The sequence below is a fragment of the Sylvia atricapilla genome, chromosome 2 (genome assembly GCF_009819655.1).
Source record: "Sylvia atricapilla isolate bSylAtr1 chromosome 2, bSylAtr1.pri, whole genome shotgun sequence".
Lineage (NCBI taxonomy): Eukaryota > Metazoa > Chordata > Aves > Passeriformes > Sylviidae > Sylvia > Sylvia atricapilla.
In genome coordinates this window covers 66,076,034-66,094,725 of record NC_089141.1, presented here as the reverse complement: position 1 = coordinate 66,094,725, position 18,692 = coordinate 66,076,034, and the positions used below count along the sequence as shown (strand labels likewise).

At 36.2% G+C, this 18,692-nt stretch overlaps 1 protein-coding gene across 16 annotated transcripts in view; it reads left to right on the top strand.

Annotated features, from left to right (window-relative positions):
* Window positions 1–18,337, top strand: part of MYCBP2 (MYC binding protein 2) — a 174,257-nt gene extending 155,920 nt beyond the window's left edge. For 12 of the 16 annotated variants that reach the window (XM_066313401.1, XM_066313405.1, XM_066313400.1 and 9 more), the window contains 18 exons: window positions 382–447; window positions 1,654–1,893; window positions 2,032–2,130; window positions 2,740–2,820; window positions 3,461–3,727; window positions 5,115–5,398; window positions 5,538–5,634; window positions 5,949–6,068; window positions 7,610–7,711; window positions 9,382–9,510; window positions 12,010–12,142; window positions 12,373–12,476; window positions 13,571–13,759; window positions 14,266–14,373; window positions 15,376–15,585; window positions 16,192–16,299; window positions 16,505–16,670; window positions 17,529–18,337. In XM_066313401.1, coding sequence (XP_066169498.1) covers window positions 382–447; window positions 1,654–1,893; window positions 2,032–2,130; window positions 2,740–2,820; window positions 3,461–3,727; window positions 5,115–5,398; window positions 5,538–5,634; window positions 5,949–6,068; window positions 7,610–7,711; window positions 9,382–9,510; window positions 12,010–12,142; window positions 12,373–12,476; window positions 13,571–13,759; window positions 14,266–14,373; window positions 15,376–15,585; window positions 16,192–16,299; window positions 16,505–16,670; window positions 17,529–17,644 — 2,619 coding nt within the window. In that variant the 3' untranslated portion in view covers window positions 17,645–18,337. Of the gene's footprint in view, window positions 1–381; window positions 448–1,653; window positions 1,894–2,031; window positions 2,131–2,739; window positions 2,821–3,460; window positions 3,728–5,114; window positions 5,399–5,537; window positions 5,635–5,948; window positions 6,069–7,609; window positions 7,712–9,381; window positions 9,511–12,009; window positions 12,143–12,372; window positions 12,477–13,570; window positions 13,760–14,265; window positions 14,374–15,375; window positions 15,586–16,191; window positions 16,300–16,504; window positions 16,671–17,528 lie in introns of those variants that run through there. The other 4 variants (XM_066313411.1, XM_066313415.1, XM_066313402.1 and 1 more) reach the window with 2 other exon arrangements.
* The last annotated feature ends 355 nt before the right edge of the window (window positions 18,338–18,692 follow it).

Here is an 18,692-nt window from a genome sequence, read left to right as displayed (position 1 = left end):
TCAGTTGCATTTTCAGTCATTTAATTATTTTAAGGTTTTTTTTGCTCATGGTTTCTGCAGAAGTGTTGAAATAAGGAGCTGTCATAAAATCCAAATTTTCTAGACTTTCTACATTCTTTTTTATTGATTAATACAGCGATGTTAAATAAATATATATATATATATATATAAACTCTGTATTTCAACTACAGCTTTCAAATACAAAGAGCAGACTGTGTTAGAGAGCTGTATTTTGGAATTCTTTGTCCTTGCTTTAGATCACAGGCATTTTTTTGTAATGAAGCAATTTTTCTGGTTTATGTATGTACTTTCCTAATACAGAAGAAGTTGTCAGAACTGTCTCAATTCATGTTTCATTCTTATTTAACTTCTTTGTTGCAGAACAAAGTGACTTCCATGACTTTCCTAACTGGCAAGGCAGTAGAAGATCTCTGCAGAATAAAGCAGGTAAACATTTTAACAGTTGATATAGAAAAATTGCTGTCATTTTTTGTGCACATACCAGAGATTTTTCTGAGCAAATAGTTTCCATTTCTTACAGTAGATAAATTACTTAGCAAATATTAGACACCATACTAAGCCTTGGAAACTACTGTATTATTAATGACTGAATTCAGCTATGTGTACTGACTACTGATCATGCTTTTATTCATCTACTGAAACAGAACAGGGTTATGTAAAATGTTCCTTAGATTAATCTAGTTTTAATTACTATATGGTAACTTATCCTTTCGGCTGTCAAGGATTTCCAGAAAGAACTCACAGAACACAGGCAGGGACTGATTCAGCTTTGCTCCCTCTTTGCTCTGACACTTTTTCAACAGCTTTTTACCTTCCAGCACACCCACATAGTGTATCCTGTCTCATGGTATTAAAAAAAGAAGTTAGCCTTGTCTGCTGCAGCATAGCTCCATGCAGACACTGAGAATTAATATAGAAATGGGAAAGAACAAATATTAGCTATAAATGAGGCCATGGATGGGAGAGAGGGCTCACTTGGCTCAGGGCTTCAGTTTCTCTGAGTAGTGATGAGGCACTGCACCCTATCAGTGCTTGGTTTCCAGTAGTGACATTGCAGTTTCATATGAAATACATGATTTCATATAGCATTATTTATGGTCTTTTTAAACAGTACTTATTTTAAAATAAACTTAATTTGATACAGTTCATGTCCTGTTTTTACAGTTAAGTCCTGCGTGTCTTGGGATGGGTAGCAAATCCCGACTTGCAGAGAGTAACAATTTCTTTGGCAGGGGTTTGTGTGAATAGAGATGTAATAATGTATTTAATGATAATTGTGTATTATATTTTCAGTTAAATTATAGAGGCAGTTTTTTTCTTTTTCATAAAAGTAGTGACCAAATACTAGTCTTAAGAGTTGTTTTTTAAATATATATGAACTGTTGCTTTGAGGATAAAAGAGATAGGTAGGTAATTATTTCTAATAAGCTTTACAGATAAAACAGAAATGGCTATATGTCACTTTTTAATCTGAACTTAGGAGGTTGAATATTTTTATGATTAAACACAAGTCTTACTGCTCAGGTTGAGATTTTCATTACAAGCATAGTATTTGTTACAGTGATATGTGATGAGAGGTGACTTTTTGTTTGATGTAATGTCAGTTTACAACTCTATATTCCTCTTCAATAGGTAGACTTGGATTCAAGACACATTGGCTGGGTAACAAGTGAACTTCCTGGGGGTGATAATCACATCATCAAAATTGAGTTGAAGGGTCCAGAGAACACACTGAGAGTTCGACAAGTAAAAATTCTTGGATGGAAGGATGGTGAAAGCATTAAAATAGCAGGCCAGATATCTGCAAGCGTGGCTCAACAAAGGAACTGTGAATCTGAGACACTGCGAGTATTCCGACTTATAACATCCCAGGTGGGATTTTAATGATGTGCTACACACGTAAAGTTACTATGAATTGTAGGCTTTAAGTACTTTAGGTTTTAATGGAAAATGTCACATCTGTACAAGTTTATATTTGAGATATGCTAATTATCATTGTCTTTCTTCCAGGTATTTGGGAAACTTATCTCTGGAGATGCTGAGCCAACCCCAGAACAAGAAGAAAAAGCACTGTTGTCTTCCCCAGAAGGAGAAGAAAAAGTACACAATGTATTTATTTGTATTCTATCAATAATACTTTGCTGAAAAAAAATATCCAGGATGATTTTCAGTAGTTGTTCTGTTTCTTATGCTGCGTAATTTTTAGATCAAAACAGAAGTAAAATGTCACAATTGTTTATTTTTAAAGTATCATAGTGTATTTTTAGTAGTAAACCATAGTGTCTTTTTTTAAAGTAAATTATAACTGAGGCGAAGGCATTTAAGGGAAACACCACAGTAATGGTGATGCAAATGATATCTACAATTACAGAACTACTTAACACCTGTAGTAATGGTCAACCTGAAAGTCCTGGCTATTATCTTTTGCCTCAAGAGAGGCTCTGTTAATATGTAGAGAAAAAGTATGAAGAAACAACACAGTACTTGCTTTGCCAATAATTTCATTTGATGCTTAAATTCCATTTACAAAGAGGAAGTTAATACATTGAAGAGGTATTTATTAAGCATGGGTAAATTGATCTTGCTTATATATCTTTCTGTAAAATTAGCTACTAACTTATAAAACACAGTTTGTTGATACTTTCCATGTTAATTGCTGCAGTAATTAGGAAGTGTTCTTGAAACTTTTATCTAATGTTAAATATGCTTTTCATGAAGGCAACATCAGATGCAGACCTGAAGGAGCACATGGTAGGGATCATATTCAGCCGGAGCAAACTGACAAATTTGCAGAAACAGGTTTGTTCCTTTTGAAATCTTTTGAGGATTAAATCTTGGTGTCTTGTAATAAATAAGTTATTTTTCAATGAATATTACTGTGAAGATTTTCACAATAATAGAGCTGTTGATTGATTTTGAAATTTTTTAGTAAATTAAGTAGATTTACTAAATTTAAGTAAATTTAGTAAATTAAGCAGAATCTACTCTTCTGTCACATATCTTTGCAAACATTGTAGTCTCCTAAAAATACTTTTTAGCATGCTGTTGCGTCTAAATTTTTTTAAATTTTTCTGACTATTAAACTGAACAAGAGATTATTTTAATAAGTGCTTTTTGTTTGTGTGTTTTGAGTAAATGTATTTCTTAGGGGGTTTGTGTGGAGTGGTTTTTTAGCCTGAATTGTATGTAAAAAGTAAATTAAAAGTCAGGATCTGAAATAAAATGAAAAGTAATTTCAATTAAATTTTTCCAGAATAAAGACGAGCAAATTCAGCATCTTATTATTTGTCTGAATTTATACTAAAAAGTCATTTAAGTACAGGCCAGATTTCACAGGTTTCCTATTGAAGCCATGCTCACCAAAGTACCTAAAGCACAAGATTTTGCACTTGCTGGAGGTTTCTGAGCACTGTTGTGAGTGTGGCTGCTGTGTGTGCAGGTGTGTGCCCACATCGTGCAGGCCATCCGGATGGAGGCGACGCGCGTCCGCGAGGAGTGGGAGCACGCCATCTCCAGCAAGGAGAACGCCAACTCGCAGCCCAGCGACGAGGACGCCTCCTCGGACGCCTACTGCTTCGAGCTGCTCTCCATGGTGCTGGCGCTCAGCGGCTCCAACGTGGGCCGCCAGTACCTGGCCCAGCAGCTCACGCTGCTCCAGGACCTCTTCTCCTTGCTGCACACTGCTTCTCCCAGGGTGCAGAGGCAGGTCAGTGCTGACCGCTCCTCCAATGGCTCGGTATTCCTAGAAAAGCGTCTTCAGAATCCAAAAAGCACGTGCTTGAAAAAAATACAGGATTTCTTTGGGGAATTGAGTGTCGGATTGTAGGGTGTTCATTTTTTTTCTTAATAAGTAGAGCATGGTAGAAATATCTGTCAGATGAATGGCACAATGGTTTTTCATTATTTTATATTAAGTGTATATAATGCCCATGCAGCCTTTGTAGGCAAGATGAGATGTTCTTAATTATCAGAGTCTGTTAATGGATCTGGCATGGGTCCTCAGCATCTGTCTCTTACTTAGGCTCTAAGTGTAGTAGTGTGGAACTTGACAGCTCCTTTCTACTCTTGGTATCCTCAAAGTGAGTTTTAATATCTTTCTGAATTTGAGTGTTGTCTGAGTGTATATATAGTTAGTTATAAGTATATAATATATAAACGCACATATATATATATGTTTAATAATGTTAAGAATATATAAACATATTAAATATTTGCATTAGTACAGCTAATGCACTATTTTTTTGCTAGGTGCTGTGCCGCCTTCAGGTGGATTTTAAGTTTCTGTTGCAGAAGTTTTTGTTCTCTTTATCCTTCCTTCTACAGTTTTTGAACTGTTAAAATTCCACATCTCAACTTGCCTGGAGGCAGATATTTAGTAATTTTGATACACTGCAGATGCGGAATAGCTTTTCAAGAGAACATTGAAGGCTTGCAAAATTACGTATGAAATGTTAAATGCTTAAGCTTTCATCAGCTTTCATGCTGATTTGGACCAAACTTTGCATTATATGTGCAATTTCAACCCCAGCTTCACCAGTTGGTGAGGTTGTGTCATTTCAAGACAACTCTTGTTAGGTCCAGAGCTATCAGCACAGCAAAAAATTCCAGTTACACTATCAAAAGGAAACACAAAGGAGTTGGAAAAAGAGTATTATAATTCTCAGTATCTCAGGCAAATACTTTGTTAGAAGTCTAAAGTGTCTCTAACAGTTGTTCTGCAGTTTCTGACATCTCAGTAATGCATGAGAAGTGTGTGACATGTCTGTACCATGCAAGCAAATCAGAGTTCTACAAGCTTTTGTATCACCGTTACCCTAAGTCCAGTACCAAACATAATTTTGTTATTAAGTGGAGACTAAGCATTGTTTAAGTGAGATCAGTTTTAGACTCTTTGGCCTTGTCTCGCTGCTTAAATTAATAAACACTTCATCATAAGATAGACATACTGCAGAATTTCTTACAGGAGTAATAAACTACAGCAATTAGATTGAGTCCTTCTAACTGAAATAATTTGTGAAGCAGGACTTTAATTGATTTTGCTTGAACACTCTTGGTAGGAATTGTGGTGGTCTGATTTTATTTTTTTTCTTCAGGTAACATCATTACTGAGGCGTGTTTTGCCCGAAGTAACCCCCAGTCGCCTGGCAAGTATTATAGGGGTGAAGTCTCTTCCACCAGCAGATATAAGTGATATAATTCATTCAACAGAAAAAGGAGATTGGAACAAACTAGGTATCTTGGACATGTTTTTGGGATGCATTGCCAAAGCTCTCACTGTACAGCTAAAAGCCAAAGGAACTACTATCACAGGAACTGCTGGCACTACTGCAGGCAAAGGAGTTACTACAGTCACACTTCCAATGATCTTCAATTCCAGGTTTGTTTAAAAATAGGTAACAAGCTACAACCTATTGTATGCTGAGTATGTACACTATTTTTTTGTGCTGGATTTTGACAAATACTGACAATATTAATTATTTGAGTTTATTTCATCTCTTACCATTTATCCTTTGCAGCTATATTCGGCGAGGTGAAAGTCACTGGTGGATGAAGGGGTCAACACCTACTCAGATTTCAGAGATCATCATTAAACTCATTAAAGACATGGCAGCAGTGAGTTTCTATCCTTTAAATGTGGATGATATTCAAATATTTCTGATAATGAAAATTACATTTTTTATTACTTTTGTTGCAGTTAGTATCAGATTGAGCTATTAAATGTGAACTGGTCTCAAGAAAAAAAAAGCATACAGTTTTCTGGATAGAGTCTAGGGTTAAGAGCAGTAGCAACTGAGTTCTGATTCTGCTAAACAGTAATCCAGTTTTGAAATAAACTTTTTAATAAGTGCTTATACTAGAAATTTAAGACGTTAGGAGCAATTTTAGTTGCTCCTAATAAAAGCTGTAATAAATTTTCTCTTTAACAGGGTCATCTCTCAGAAGCTTGGTCACGTGTAACTAAGAATGCTATTGCTGAAACCATCATAGCTCTGACCAAAATGGAAGAAGAGTACAGATCACCTGTGAGGTGCATTGCAACAACCAGAGTAAGAACTTCACCAAATTTAGCGTTAGTTCATTGTAAATGTGCAGTAGGAGCCCATTCAAGAACCTTCTTGTATGTCAGAAATAGACAAGTCAAAACTGAATTAGAATGAAATACGCATCTTGGGAATCTCAGAAATAATGAAGACCAAGTATGATGCCTCTACACATTTGGGGGTTTAGTCTTGAAATAACTCTGCTTGAAGTTTGTCACAATTGCCTTAACACTAAATCCGAGATCATCTGTGTGAAGAGTGGCACAATATGTATCAGCTGTCTTCTTTCAGCTCTCTAAGCAATTATTATAAGTGGTTTGACTTCTAGGTAATCAGCTGACACATGTCAAGGCTATCATGAAAACACTCAAACAGATGTTCTCTAGGACAATTAAGCTAATCTTCACGTGTTTGTCTCAAAAAATATTTGCTGAGCCCTTTATTACTGACATGGTGTAACCTGGTGGTTTTCATTTCTTAGTTTCATTTCAAATCTTTTATAGAAACTAAGGACTACTTTAACCTGAACAGATTGCTTGAAATACCATGAAAAGCATATTTGTAAATTACGACATTCCTGCTGTCATAGGGAGTACATATTTTAGCTTCTCAAGCTTAATAATTACATGTAAAAGTGTAAAAAAAAAAAAAAAAAAAAAAAAAAAAGGCAGGGTCTTAAAAGGTTGTACCAGTTGTTCTTTTCATTATTTTTTTACTCCTATAGTCTCTGCTTTCTGGAGGTAACAGTCTCAAACTACCACTGGCTTCTGCTGTCATCATATTAGTTTAATCAGATCTTAGAGGAGCCCTGAATGTCAGCCCAGCTGTAACTGAATGTAGTTCTGTCCTGGAGATGTGGGGGTTTGGGGGAGAGTCCAGTACAGTTTCTCAAAAAAAGCAATTTTATTCAAATCAGATGTTTGTTTAAAGGTTGTTCTAAAAAGCAGCTGTCAAGTGCCTTTCAGTTTTGTTTGCACTGACCAATTACCCTCATGTAGCTCATCTGTTCAGGATTTCACTGTAGTCAGTGGAGAAGAAGAGAGAAAAGCTTCCTTTGACTCAGTTACCTTTTCTAGGTAATGCCAATTGCCCTGCGCAGTGAGGAGGGAACAGGGGAACCAATCTCACTTGAGCTGAAGGTTTTGGGTAGTTGTTTTTGGGGTTGATTTTATTTTTATTAGTCTGTGTCCTTGAATTTCTTCTTCCCCAAAGCCTGCAATGTTTGGGAGCAATGTGCAAGTCTGTGTTTGTCGTATTTCTTCATAATGTGTTTTGGTTGATCTTTCTCCATTTTTTCTTTCCTGTGTGCTGACTACTGTATTTATAATCATAAAGTGACATACCTGAAAGAAACGAAGTAGTTCCCAAAAGTTAAGTAAGTTTTATTGTGTTCCTGACTTCTTTTGGAAAATAAACTTGCATTGTATGAGCAGGCTTCAGCTAACAGTAATGGTTTGCAGGTAATGGTGACATTCTGACAAAATGTATCTCTTCAGTATTCAGTTTGATATCTCTAACACATTTAATTCTACCTTGCCTTTCAATAGCTGTGGCTGGCCTTAGCGTCCCTCTGTGTACTTGATCAGGATCATGTTGATAGATTATCGTCAGGAAGATGGATGGGAAAGGATGGGCAGCAGAAACAAATGGTGAGACTGAAAATTGTACAGTTTTGTGTGGGTTTTTTTTAATTTATTCATTCATCAAAGAATTTAGAATAATGATAGAGAAGGGCCAAGTTTACCATTCTCCTTTTTCTTCCATCCCGGTGGGGATTGTATATACATGTTGGAAGTATTTGTATTTTAGATAAGCACTGCTCAGAAAACAAAAATTCAAAATTAAAACAGAAATGTTGCAATTCTACCAGTATTCAGGATGAAACAAGACCTTCCTAACACCTGTGAGATGAGTTTTTAGTACATTGACTCAGTTTATACAGCATCCTCTATCAGAGCTTTTTTTTCCGTCTTATCCCCTGTCATGAAATGAAATCAATTCTTTTGTGTTACTCAATAACTACGTCTCTGTAATTTTGCTTCCTCTTCCCCATCTCACTGGAGAATGATTACCCCAGGGAGAAACTTGTTCTAACTGAATTTAGTAAAAGTACTATTGACTCAGAAGATATATAAAATTGATATGGAATGTGATTCTGTCCATACTTTTCAGTTGACAAAATGCCTCTACTTTTCACTGTGACAGAAAGCTTGTGATTTTTAATACCGTTTTAGAAAAAGCACAGTAATGAAGCTGGCCTCTATGTATCTTGGTTAGGTGGATCCCTGTGAGAAGTAAGGGAAGGGTGTGCAATAGCAACCAAGCATAGTTAGAGCAAAGAAGCATCCAAAGCAGTTTAGTGTAGGTAGAAACAATACAGGAGGCATAGAGCTGCAGCAGCAGCAAGGGATAAAACTTTGATGAGAAAGAAGAAAACCCAGAGGTTTCTGAGGTGACCAACAAAGTCAGGAGTCTTAGAACTGTCAGAGGAGCAGCCAAGACATTGTCAAGCAGGAATTCAAGTTGCTGATCCCAGCCTGAATTTCCCCGGTCGTGTTTCACATCAGAATATTCAAATGCTGAGGTCAACTGTGTGTCTCCCTGCCACAACTGCTTTGAAAGAGCTCTGTTCTATGTTTCATGAGAGTATCATGAAAACCATGTGTTCTGGTAGTACAATGGAACCTTGTTCTCCATACATGTGCATAGAAAAAATCAGTTGTTGAAGTCTATTTGTGGGGATATTTTGAATTGCAAAACAGAACCCTGCTGAATTAAAAAGAAAAATTCTATCAGTAGAGCAACTTAGTTTTATGATGGATTTTGAAGTTCGTTGCTTCAACCATACTGTCACTGAGGTATGGATGACCTACAGCTTTGTTTAGATGTTTGAAAAGTGTAAACATACCATGTCAAAGTAATGAAGGGTAAATATCATGCCTCTTGACTGACCTGAGTACTCATATCTCTGAACTTTTCTGTTAACATGCCCATAACCCATTGTTACCACATAAACATCTTCTCAGACTAGCTGAAAACTGTCTCAATTGTCTTGTTGGAAAACACATTTTTGGTGCATCACACAAAAGATGAGATGAAGAGTATCAGAAAAACTGATGTCATAAATTGAGGGGGTTTGTGTGAAGGAATAGTTGTTTAAATCCTGATTATTTTAAAGATAGCATTAATAGTCCAAACAAGCTCTTTATCCACTTTTAGAAATTGGAAGGGAGGTGTGGGGTGTGTGACTGAGGGAAGAATAAAAACAGATGCTGAAAGGAAGTGAAGAACTTAATAGAGGAATTTTTTTTTCTCTCAGCCAATGTGTGACAACCATGATGATGGTGAAACTGCTGCAATCATTTTATGTAATGTTTGTGGGAATTTGTGCACAGACTGTGACCGATTCCTTCATCTCCATCGGCGAACAAAAACTCACCAGAGACAGGTAGAGTATACACGGCCCCGTGTTGTGTGCGCTGCATCATTGTGGATGTCTCCCCAAATAAAATATAACCAAAAGGTAGTAGCAGATACTGAATCTGAAAAGGGTGTTATTTATTTTGGAGATGAGATAGATGTCTTTCCAGTTAATTCTCTTTAGTTGATTTTGGTTACATTCTCGTGTCCTTTATCTTTTACAAAGATTAGAAAATCTTGGCAGCAGTTCCTAATTCTAGTTCTTGTGCTACATCAGCTTTTTCTCCCTTGTTTAGCATTGCTTAGGAGAATTTAAAGCTGCATAGACTTTCTTAAGTATATGTTGGCTCTTTATTCCTGTTGAATTTTACCTCCTTTACTACTTCTCTCATATGAGTCAGTGCTTGCCAACCCCTTCATTTCTAATCTATGTGTATTCCTTTTTAATATCCAGGAACATGACTTGATAGTAAATATTCCTACTGGTTCTCCTATGAGTCTTCTCTTATTTTTCAGTATTCCTCTAGCTCTCACTGTGTTTTCACAGATAAATATATTGCCCTATCCATAAGCTTGAAAATTTCCTGACTTCTTTTGGGTTTGTTTTTAGGATTGAAACTTTGACTTGATGTGAGTTTTTATAACTTGCTGAGTACTCTGCTAATTACTATTCTTCTATGGTATTTTTATCCTTTTCATCTCTAAATTTGAAACTACATTTTCTTTGGATTTTTTCTTTTTGTCATTGAAATTAATGTTGAAGATACCTTTACTTCTGGAATTGTATTTCCTGTTTCCTGCCACTTTTTCTCATTTATGGGTTTTTGTGAACCTTTATTGTCCCCTTTCCCTCTGACTACTTATTTTTGTACAAAGATTAAAATAATGAATGGTATTAATAAAATTACTTCAGTGGGACTCAGTCCTCTTCTCCCTCTTCTACAATGCATATATATTAACTTTTTAGTGATGTTCAGGAATGGGCCTTTAAAGGAGATGATCATATCTCCTTAAAACACAATGTTTTCTGTTATTTAGCAGCCTTGGAGTGCATGAACTGGATTGTTGTCAGGTGAAACTCAAAGCAAATCAAAAGACAGATGTAGAGACACACTGCTAATGGTCATTCAGTGCAAGGGATCAGCTGGTCGAGAGTATATGTGATGTAAACATCAGACCTTTGGTACTGAGTTTCACTCTCCAGTGAAACACTCCTCTCTGGTGCCACAGCATTTGCATTGTAGTCTCAGCCTGGCACTTTTATATATGTCTATTGCCTTCTATTTCTTAGCCAGAGTCTTTGCAATCCCCCTTAAAATTTTCCCATTTCGTCATCCTTAGAAGATCATTTTATGTCTACTCTTCTGTCATGGCACAGCACAGTCTAGTCTCATTCATTTTTCTGATTTCTCCTATATAGCCTGTTCAGATTACAGTTGATACAAAGTAAGTTCTTATCTCCTAGAAAACCTCACATTTTTCCTTCTATCTGTCCAAAATAGCTACTTACCAGATTTTCCTATTTACTTATAAAAGCATGTTTAAACTTCTGCTCTTTATTCACCACTTTTACCTTTACATCTCACGTGTTAAGCTTCTCAAATTCAGTTTTAATTCTGTCATGTTCCCTCTGTCCTGTTTTCTGTTTGCTTCCTGTTCTTTGTCTGACTTCAGTCATACATACCCGTTTAATGTATTTTTTCTCCCCTCCAGAAAGGAGAGCCTGTAAGTTACTCAGATGTGCTTACGTGAATATTTTGTGAAGCAGTTAGGGGTTTTCTTTCTAATTCTAGTAAGAACTAAAGTGAGTTGTATACTTCCATAACTGGGAAAATTCTAACTTTTATTGCATTGCAGGTGAAACAAATGCAAAGAGAACTGCCTTCAAAGCTTGGGAAAGGAGCAAATAAAGGGACTGCATGAAATTCCCTAAGGATCTCATGCAGTTTGTTTTTTTTATTTTATTTTGAAAAAAACTTTATATTTTCCTCACTGTAGCCAGAAGTATCCACTGTGTATATATATCAAAGTCAAAAATACTAATACTACATACTTCTAGCATTGTTATTCTATAGTACATGTTATTAAGACCCTAATTATCAATGTTGCTTTGATAAACTACTAGCATGGTCATGTGAAGATATTTCTGATGTTACCTTGTGCTTTTAATATTCTGTGGCCTACTGGATGTATTGGGTAGGAATTATGAAGTCCAAGCTCTGTATTTATTAAATCAGAAAAAAATGATGTGGCTCTATTCTTAGCATTGCTGCACTACTGTTTCTCTGCCAGGTTAGGTCAAGAGTTAACTTTATTAATTTTTACTTCTAAGAACATAAACCTTTATCCTGCATATCTGCAATATGTACAAATTACAGAACGCATAAAGGAAAAATAGCTTGCTGTAGTCAATCTCCACAGACCCTGTAACATGCCTGGTGTAAATCCAAAGGGAGAATGACAAAAATAACAGACACCATGCTCTAACTGAACATGCTATTTAGTATCTGTTTGGTTAACTTGACAGGTGTTCAAAGAAGAAGAAGAAGCTATCAAAGTTGATCTCCATGAGGGCTGTGGCAGGACCAAACTTTTCTGGCTGATGGCATTAGCAGATTCTAAAACTATGAAGGCTATGGTGGAGTTTAGAGAACAGACAGGTAAAACACAACTGTTACTCCTTGCTCTTTATCCTGATTGTTGTGATTTTTCACCTGCTTTAGGGCAATACTTTTAAGTGTTTGTTAATTAAAGTAGAATAGTTTAGCTGCATAAGAATCATTGGATTTCTAGTTGTTTTCTGTGACTGCTGCTTTGATGTCTGATAAAGTGTCAGTCCCCTGTGTTTCATTAGAACTTTTTTGGCCTTGTTCTCTCTTGTGGCCCATAGGCAAACCGACCACCAGCAGTTCTGAAGCATGTCGCTTCTGTGGATGTAGGAGTGGAACAGAATTATCAGCAGTGGGAAGTGTTTGTTCTGATACAGACTGCCAGGTGTGTACTAGCAAGTATCAATCATCATTAATTACATAAATAGAAGAGATCATAGGATGAAGTGGGCTTCTTATTTTGAATAAACCTTGTTTATCCCTGTGGTTCATTTTATATCAGATCTCTCATACAAAAAAGTTTCAATATTGAATGCTAGCATTCAAATACTTCTGAGTTTGTAAATGCTTGTTTTAATTACAGACTACAAACACTAATAGTCAACTAACATACTGGGTAGTTTTATTATCATCTTCAAAAGTATCTCAAGTTTTCACAACAGCCTTGCAATTATAGAGTAAAATACACACTGTCAGTGTAAAGTCAGATGCACCAGAAAGCTCGATAAAAAGAGTTGGCCCAACAGTCTGTGTGTTATGTGTATAAGACTTGGCCAGGTTTCTCATCTGTATCCATGTGTCCTGAGTGTTTCTGTACCCCACAGTGGGTCCAGTTGGCAGAGAGCCAAATCATAACCAGTTTCTTACCTCGCCTTACTTATTTCTGTCTAAGTGAAGCAAAATTGGTCATCTTCTTTTCTCTCTCAGCCTATGAAGACATAATATTAACGTTAATTAAATTCAGTTCAATTTGTTGTTAGCTTCTGGGTAACTTTTATTAAGTTGTCTATTTATTAGGGATGGAAATTAGAGGTGGTTAAAAATCTATTTCCATGTAAAATTGCTTTGTGCTGATTAATGATTAGCTTATAATGTATTCTTTAGAGTGGATGACTTGAAACTTCTCCAAAATCTGCAGATATTGTTAATACAGGGTCAGCAGTGTTTATGCAGGAAGCACTCAATATATAAAAAGCACACAGAGGATCAAAGAACAGTTCTCTTTCTACTGAAAGTTTAAAATTACAGTTTCATTAAGCCATTTGCGTTCAGGAGCAATGCAGGTAAACAAAGGAAACATTGTTATTTCAAGTACACAAGGTTCAGGTTTTCCCAAGTAGCTGAGGCAGGAGCAGACTATAAATAATGATTCTTCCATCTCAGTTTATTGCACGGACCAGCAGCCCTTCAAAAAGCAACACTGTCAGAACACTCAGTGCAGGCGAAAAGCTGATTAACTCTTTGTTTTAAATTTGTTAGGAGTATGCTAAGATTGCCTGCAGCAAGACACACCCCTGCGGTCACCCCTGTGGAGGCGTTAAGAACGAAGAGCACTGTTTGCCCTGCCTGCATGGCTGTGATAAAAACGCTACAACTCTTAAACAAGATGCTGATGACATGTGCATGATCTGCTTTACTGAAGCACTTTCAGCAGCACCAGCTATCCAGGTTTTTTGCTTGTTGATTTGTCTGCCCTTTTAAGAGATTACTATCATGATTGTAATGTGTAGTGTGGAGGAAGTGAAAATTTAAAGTCTTTCAAATTATGCTCTTCAAAATTTGAAAACAGGCATCATAACAATAATTAAGCTACTTAAAAAGCTTTCTTTTTGTCTGGCATTCTATTTCAAGAAAGCTAACTGGATCAATTTAGTTTGCTATGTCTACTTTATTAAAATACAGGTGTTTTGTAAAGGAGAAAAACATCTGAGGTAACTAGTGGATATAATTCCACGTGTATTTTATATATCTGTAGGTGATCTTGGAATGGTTATGATTTTAATGCCCATTTTATGTTCTTTCTCGTTAAGAAGAAAATAGGGGTCTTCTAGGATTTTAAATTAATTTATATTGGAATCGATATATGTTGTGTTGCCAGTTAAAAGCAAATAGCTACTTCTACTTTAGTGGTTAATGTAACTTCAATATTCACTTACACTTACTCTTTTCTAAAGCTGGACTGCAGCCATGTTTTCCATTTGCAATGCTGTCAACGAGTACTAGAAAACAGATGGCTTGGGCCAAGGATAACTTTTGGGTTTATGTCCTGCCCAATTTGCAAGGTAAAAGAGTTGTGTGCCTGCCTAAGTCAAGCAACTTACCTCATATTTTGCTTTCCCTTTTTTTATTTGTTTGTTAATACTGTAGTGCTTGTTAGAGTATAAATGATTTTACATTACTTGTTTCCTTAATTCCACATATTGCTATAGAAAGACTAGCACTGATGCATCTCTTTACCTTCTCCTACTGTTCCCTGAGGTGTCCTCTTAAAAAGAAAGCACAGTCCAGATATTGTATTAATATTGGTTTTATTCTTACCACCATCAGCTTACAAATTCCCAGGATCTGGTGATGGTGGGGAGAAGAAGTAATCTTAAAGCACACTGTCTTGAAGCAGGAGCTCTCCATTTTACTAACCACTTTTAAAGCTGCTTTGCTTTTCAGTGTTAGGGCAGAGCTGAAGAATGCAGGTACTTAGTTCAGCTAAGTTACTAACAATTCCTCTTGTACCCTATAAAATTTAAATTGCTGTAAGCAAAAGCATGTGATAGCTGCTGGAAAGAAGAGCACCTTACCCCAGCATAAGAATTGGAAATTTGGGAATGGTCAGCCATTCTGCATGCTGTGGTTCTTCTGTCATGTTGTGTTGTGTAATTTATGACAGTAGCTCGTGGTCACTAATTGATAAAGAGCTGCCATAGAGGACTGTCAGTCATTATGCTTAATTGCTGAGCAGTAAGCCAAAAAGGAAATTACAGAAAATACGGAGTCAGAATATTCTGTGCTGTGGTGAATATTTCATATACTCTTCACCATCTCCCTGGCTGTTACTCTGTTGGAAGGGTTGATGTTCGCATATCACAACAGGCCATAGAAAAAGCATTTGTGGATACTATTTTTGCAGCAAAAAGAGTGCATTCTATATCAGCCATTTTTTTAAATGTCCATTGCCCAGGCCCATATGTTTTTATGACATCTATCATGCTATTTGTGCCTAACCATAACACAAATGATCATAGCTCTTGGCAAGATACTTTAATCAGCTTTTTTTTTTTTAATTTCAGAACAAAATCAATCACACAGTATTAAAGGATTTGCTTGATCCAATCAAAGAACTCTATGAAGATGTAAGGAGAAAAGCACTAATGAGGTTGGAGTATGAGGGGTTGCACAAGAGCGAGGCCATCACAACACCGGGTGTTAGATTTTATAATGACCCAGCTGGCTATGCTATGAACAGATATGCTTATTATGTTTGCTACAAGTGCAAAAAGGTATGCTGTTATTTATTAAATGTATGTTATCATTTCAACAGTAGTTTCTTAAAACGGAACATGGGTTTAATATATTCTGTATGGAGCAGAAAAGCAGGAAAAAATGTTGTTTATAGAATCATAATTTTAAAAATCAAGTGTTGGGCTAATGAGATGTACATAGCATCTTAGCTAGTAAAGCTCAAGTGTGTATACAGAGCAAAATGAAGTATTTAGTATTTCAAAAGCACTTTGGGTCAATGGCCACTTACAAGAAGGTGCAGTACCTACTTCCTCTAGTAACTATTCACTTCAAGCTGATATTAATTCTGACACAGGGTTATAGAGCATCCAAATACTGTTCCAAAAGCCTTACAGGCACCTGCATAGAGCAGGGTATGTTGCAGTTTTTGGTCTTGTTCATCCTGAGACTGAGGGACATTGTCTGAGTGCCTCAAAACCATGTACCTACAGGCAGAGTCAACAGAGATGAGAGTAGTGGAGGCCACTGAAGTGGCAGTCATTCATCATATTCCCCTTACAAATGGAATTGGTTAAACTGAAAATAATAGTTAAAAGAATAATTGTCTCTGGTTTAACATCCAATCATTTCTATATGCAATTAAGGCGTATTTTGGTGGTGAAGCTCGTTGTGATGCTGAGGCTGGACAAGGAGATGATTATGATCCAAGAGAGCTTATTTGTGGTGCATGCTCTGATGTTTCAAGGGCTCAGGTGAGTAGATAACTTCTGTTCATGTTTTTAGTTCATACTGAAACTCTGAGTACCTGAGCTGTACAATAATTCACAGTCATTTGTAATTACATGTATTGTACAATCTTGTCTACTATTAATATATTCTACAGAATGTAGAAGTGAGTTGCTGGGATTGTTAGAACATGACTACTTCCTTGACCTGTGTTTGCTCTCCTTTGTTCAGATGTGTCCCAAACACGGTACGGATTTCTTAGAATACAAATGCCGCTACTGCTGTTCAGTTGCTGTTTTTTTCTGTTTTGGGACAACGCATTTTTGCAATGCTTGCCATGATGATTTCCAAAGAATGACAAGCATCCCTAAAGAAGAGCTCCCACACTGTCCTGCAGGTAGGACTTTGAACAAGCAAATTTACCACACTGAGTTCTGAAATACGTAACAAGTTTTAATTTATACTGGCTTTTCTTGGTGATTTTTTTTGTTTGTTTGTTTTCTGGCAATGTCATTGCACTGATCATTGCAACATTAGCAACTTTGATAGAGAAAGACATTTCAATTTCCCTATACCAGGTCAGACTCCAGCTGTAGAATGATGTGTAAAGCTATATATTGATGAAATTAACACATTATTAAGTGATATATCTCTACTTAGGTAGCCATTATCTGCAAACTGTTACCCCAATGCCGTAGTTACCAAGTTCATGTGCTGTATATTGATTTGATATTAGTAAATGGTGGAGGGTAAAAAGAGTATTTTTTTGTTAAGATATTTACATAAAATAAGTAAACAAATAAATTACCACTCCTGCTATAACCTTAGAATTATTGTTTACTGGGGAATGTAACTCTCATTCATTATTATCAGTTTTTCTCTTAGTTTATGCAAATTTCTTCGACAGTATTAATGAGATGAAACTTCCTTAAGTGACTCTTGATAATCATCTTGCCTTTTTTAATTTGAATTTGATTGGTTTCAATTACATGGCAGTTTGATTTTTTTTTTTTCTTTTCAAATCCATTCAACACTTGAACAAGATACATTACCTTTACTTAGTTTGGGTTGGTTTTTTTGGTTTTGTTTTGTTTTTTGTTTTTTGGGGGGGGGGAGGTTGTTTTGTTTGGGTTTTTTTGGTAGGAAATGTGATATATGTTTGTTTACATTGTCTGCAAGCACTAATCTGTTCTCTCTTTTTTTTTTTTTTTTTTTTTATTTTATTATTATTCCCTCATTCTTAAATTCTCTGTAGGTCCCAAAGGTAAACAACTTGAAGGAACAGAATGTCCACTTCATGTTGTCCATCCACCCACTGGTGAAGAATTTGCTCTGGGTTGTGGGGTTTGCAGAAATGCTCACACTTTTTAGACTAGCATTTTTTTTAACCAGAGCAAAACAGGTGCCCTCATCCCTCAAGTGTCCTGAAAACAAAGTCCAGCTGGGATGAGGATGGGACCATTCCATAACCCAGGTAAAAGGAACAATTTACAGTGCAAGAAGGATGCCAAATACCATGTACATAATTCTTGCTGTGAGATATTGACATTTTTTGAACCGAGACATCAAAATTTGTGAGGTGTTTGCATGTGGCCATTACAGTCATCGGCTAGGAAACATTTGGACATTTACAAATAAACAATTGTTATTAAAGGATCTGTGTGTCTGTGGACTATGAATGATGCTGGTTTTCAGGAGAAAGGAAAAAAATATTGATTATTGTATACTGACTTTTTGTAATCTTGTACAATTGTAACACATCACAAGTGGGGATGGGAAAGAGGAATATTCTGGTTTATTTCCTAGACTGTTATTAAAAAAATGTGTTAGGAAGGCATAAATGTAACAAGTATCACACTGTATATAAAGGTATCAATGTTTGTCCTGTATAAGAAATATTAAATTACAACAGCAGTTTCATTTAAACTTCTGGGTTATGTTTGAGCCTGAAATTTTAATGAAGTGCAATACTGAGTGTGCCTCATATCTTGCAGCTGTAAACATAATGGAATGTACATGTCAATAAAGCCACTGTACATTTTTATACAGTGAAAGTCTAACAAATGTGTAAGCCTCCATTTTCCACTTTCAAAACAGAGTGAGGGTGGGAGGGAAGGGGAAGAAGAGACGGGTCCTTCAATTATTTCAGCAGACTCTTGAACAAAGGTAGGGAAGTTTTTTGGGTAAACTGGTGCTTATGGAAGTACTTAACACATGAAAAGCACTGCTCCATTTCTCAACAGAGAAGTTAAATTAAATGTGCTAGCATTCGTAAAAAGAATTGTATTTCCATTTCAATTACCAACAGTGTTTTAAAACACAAAAGAAGACTGCATTTTAAATTATTTTCGATCAGTTTTATTTTACTGAAGACTCCTAAAAGACTCCTAATCACTCCCACTTTTAGGACAAACAGCTT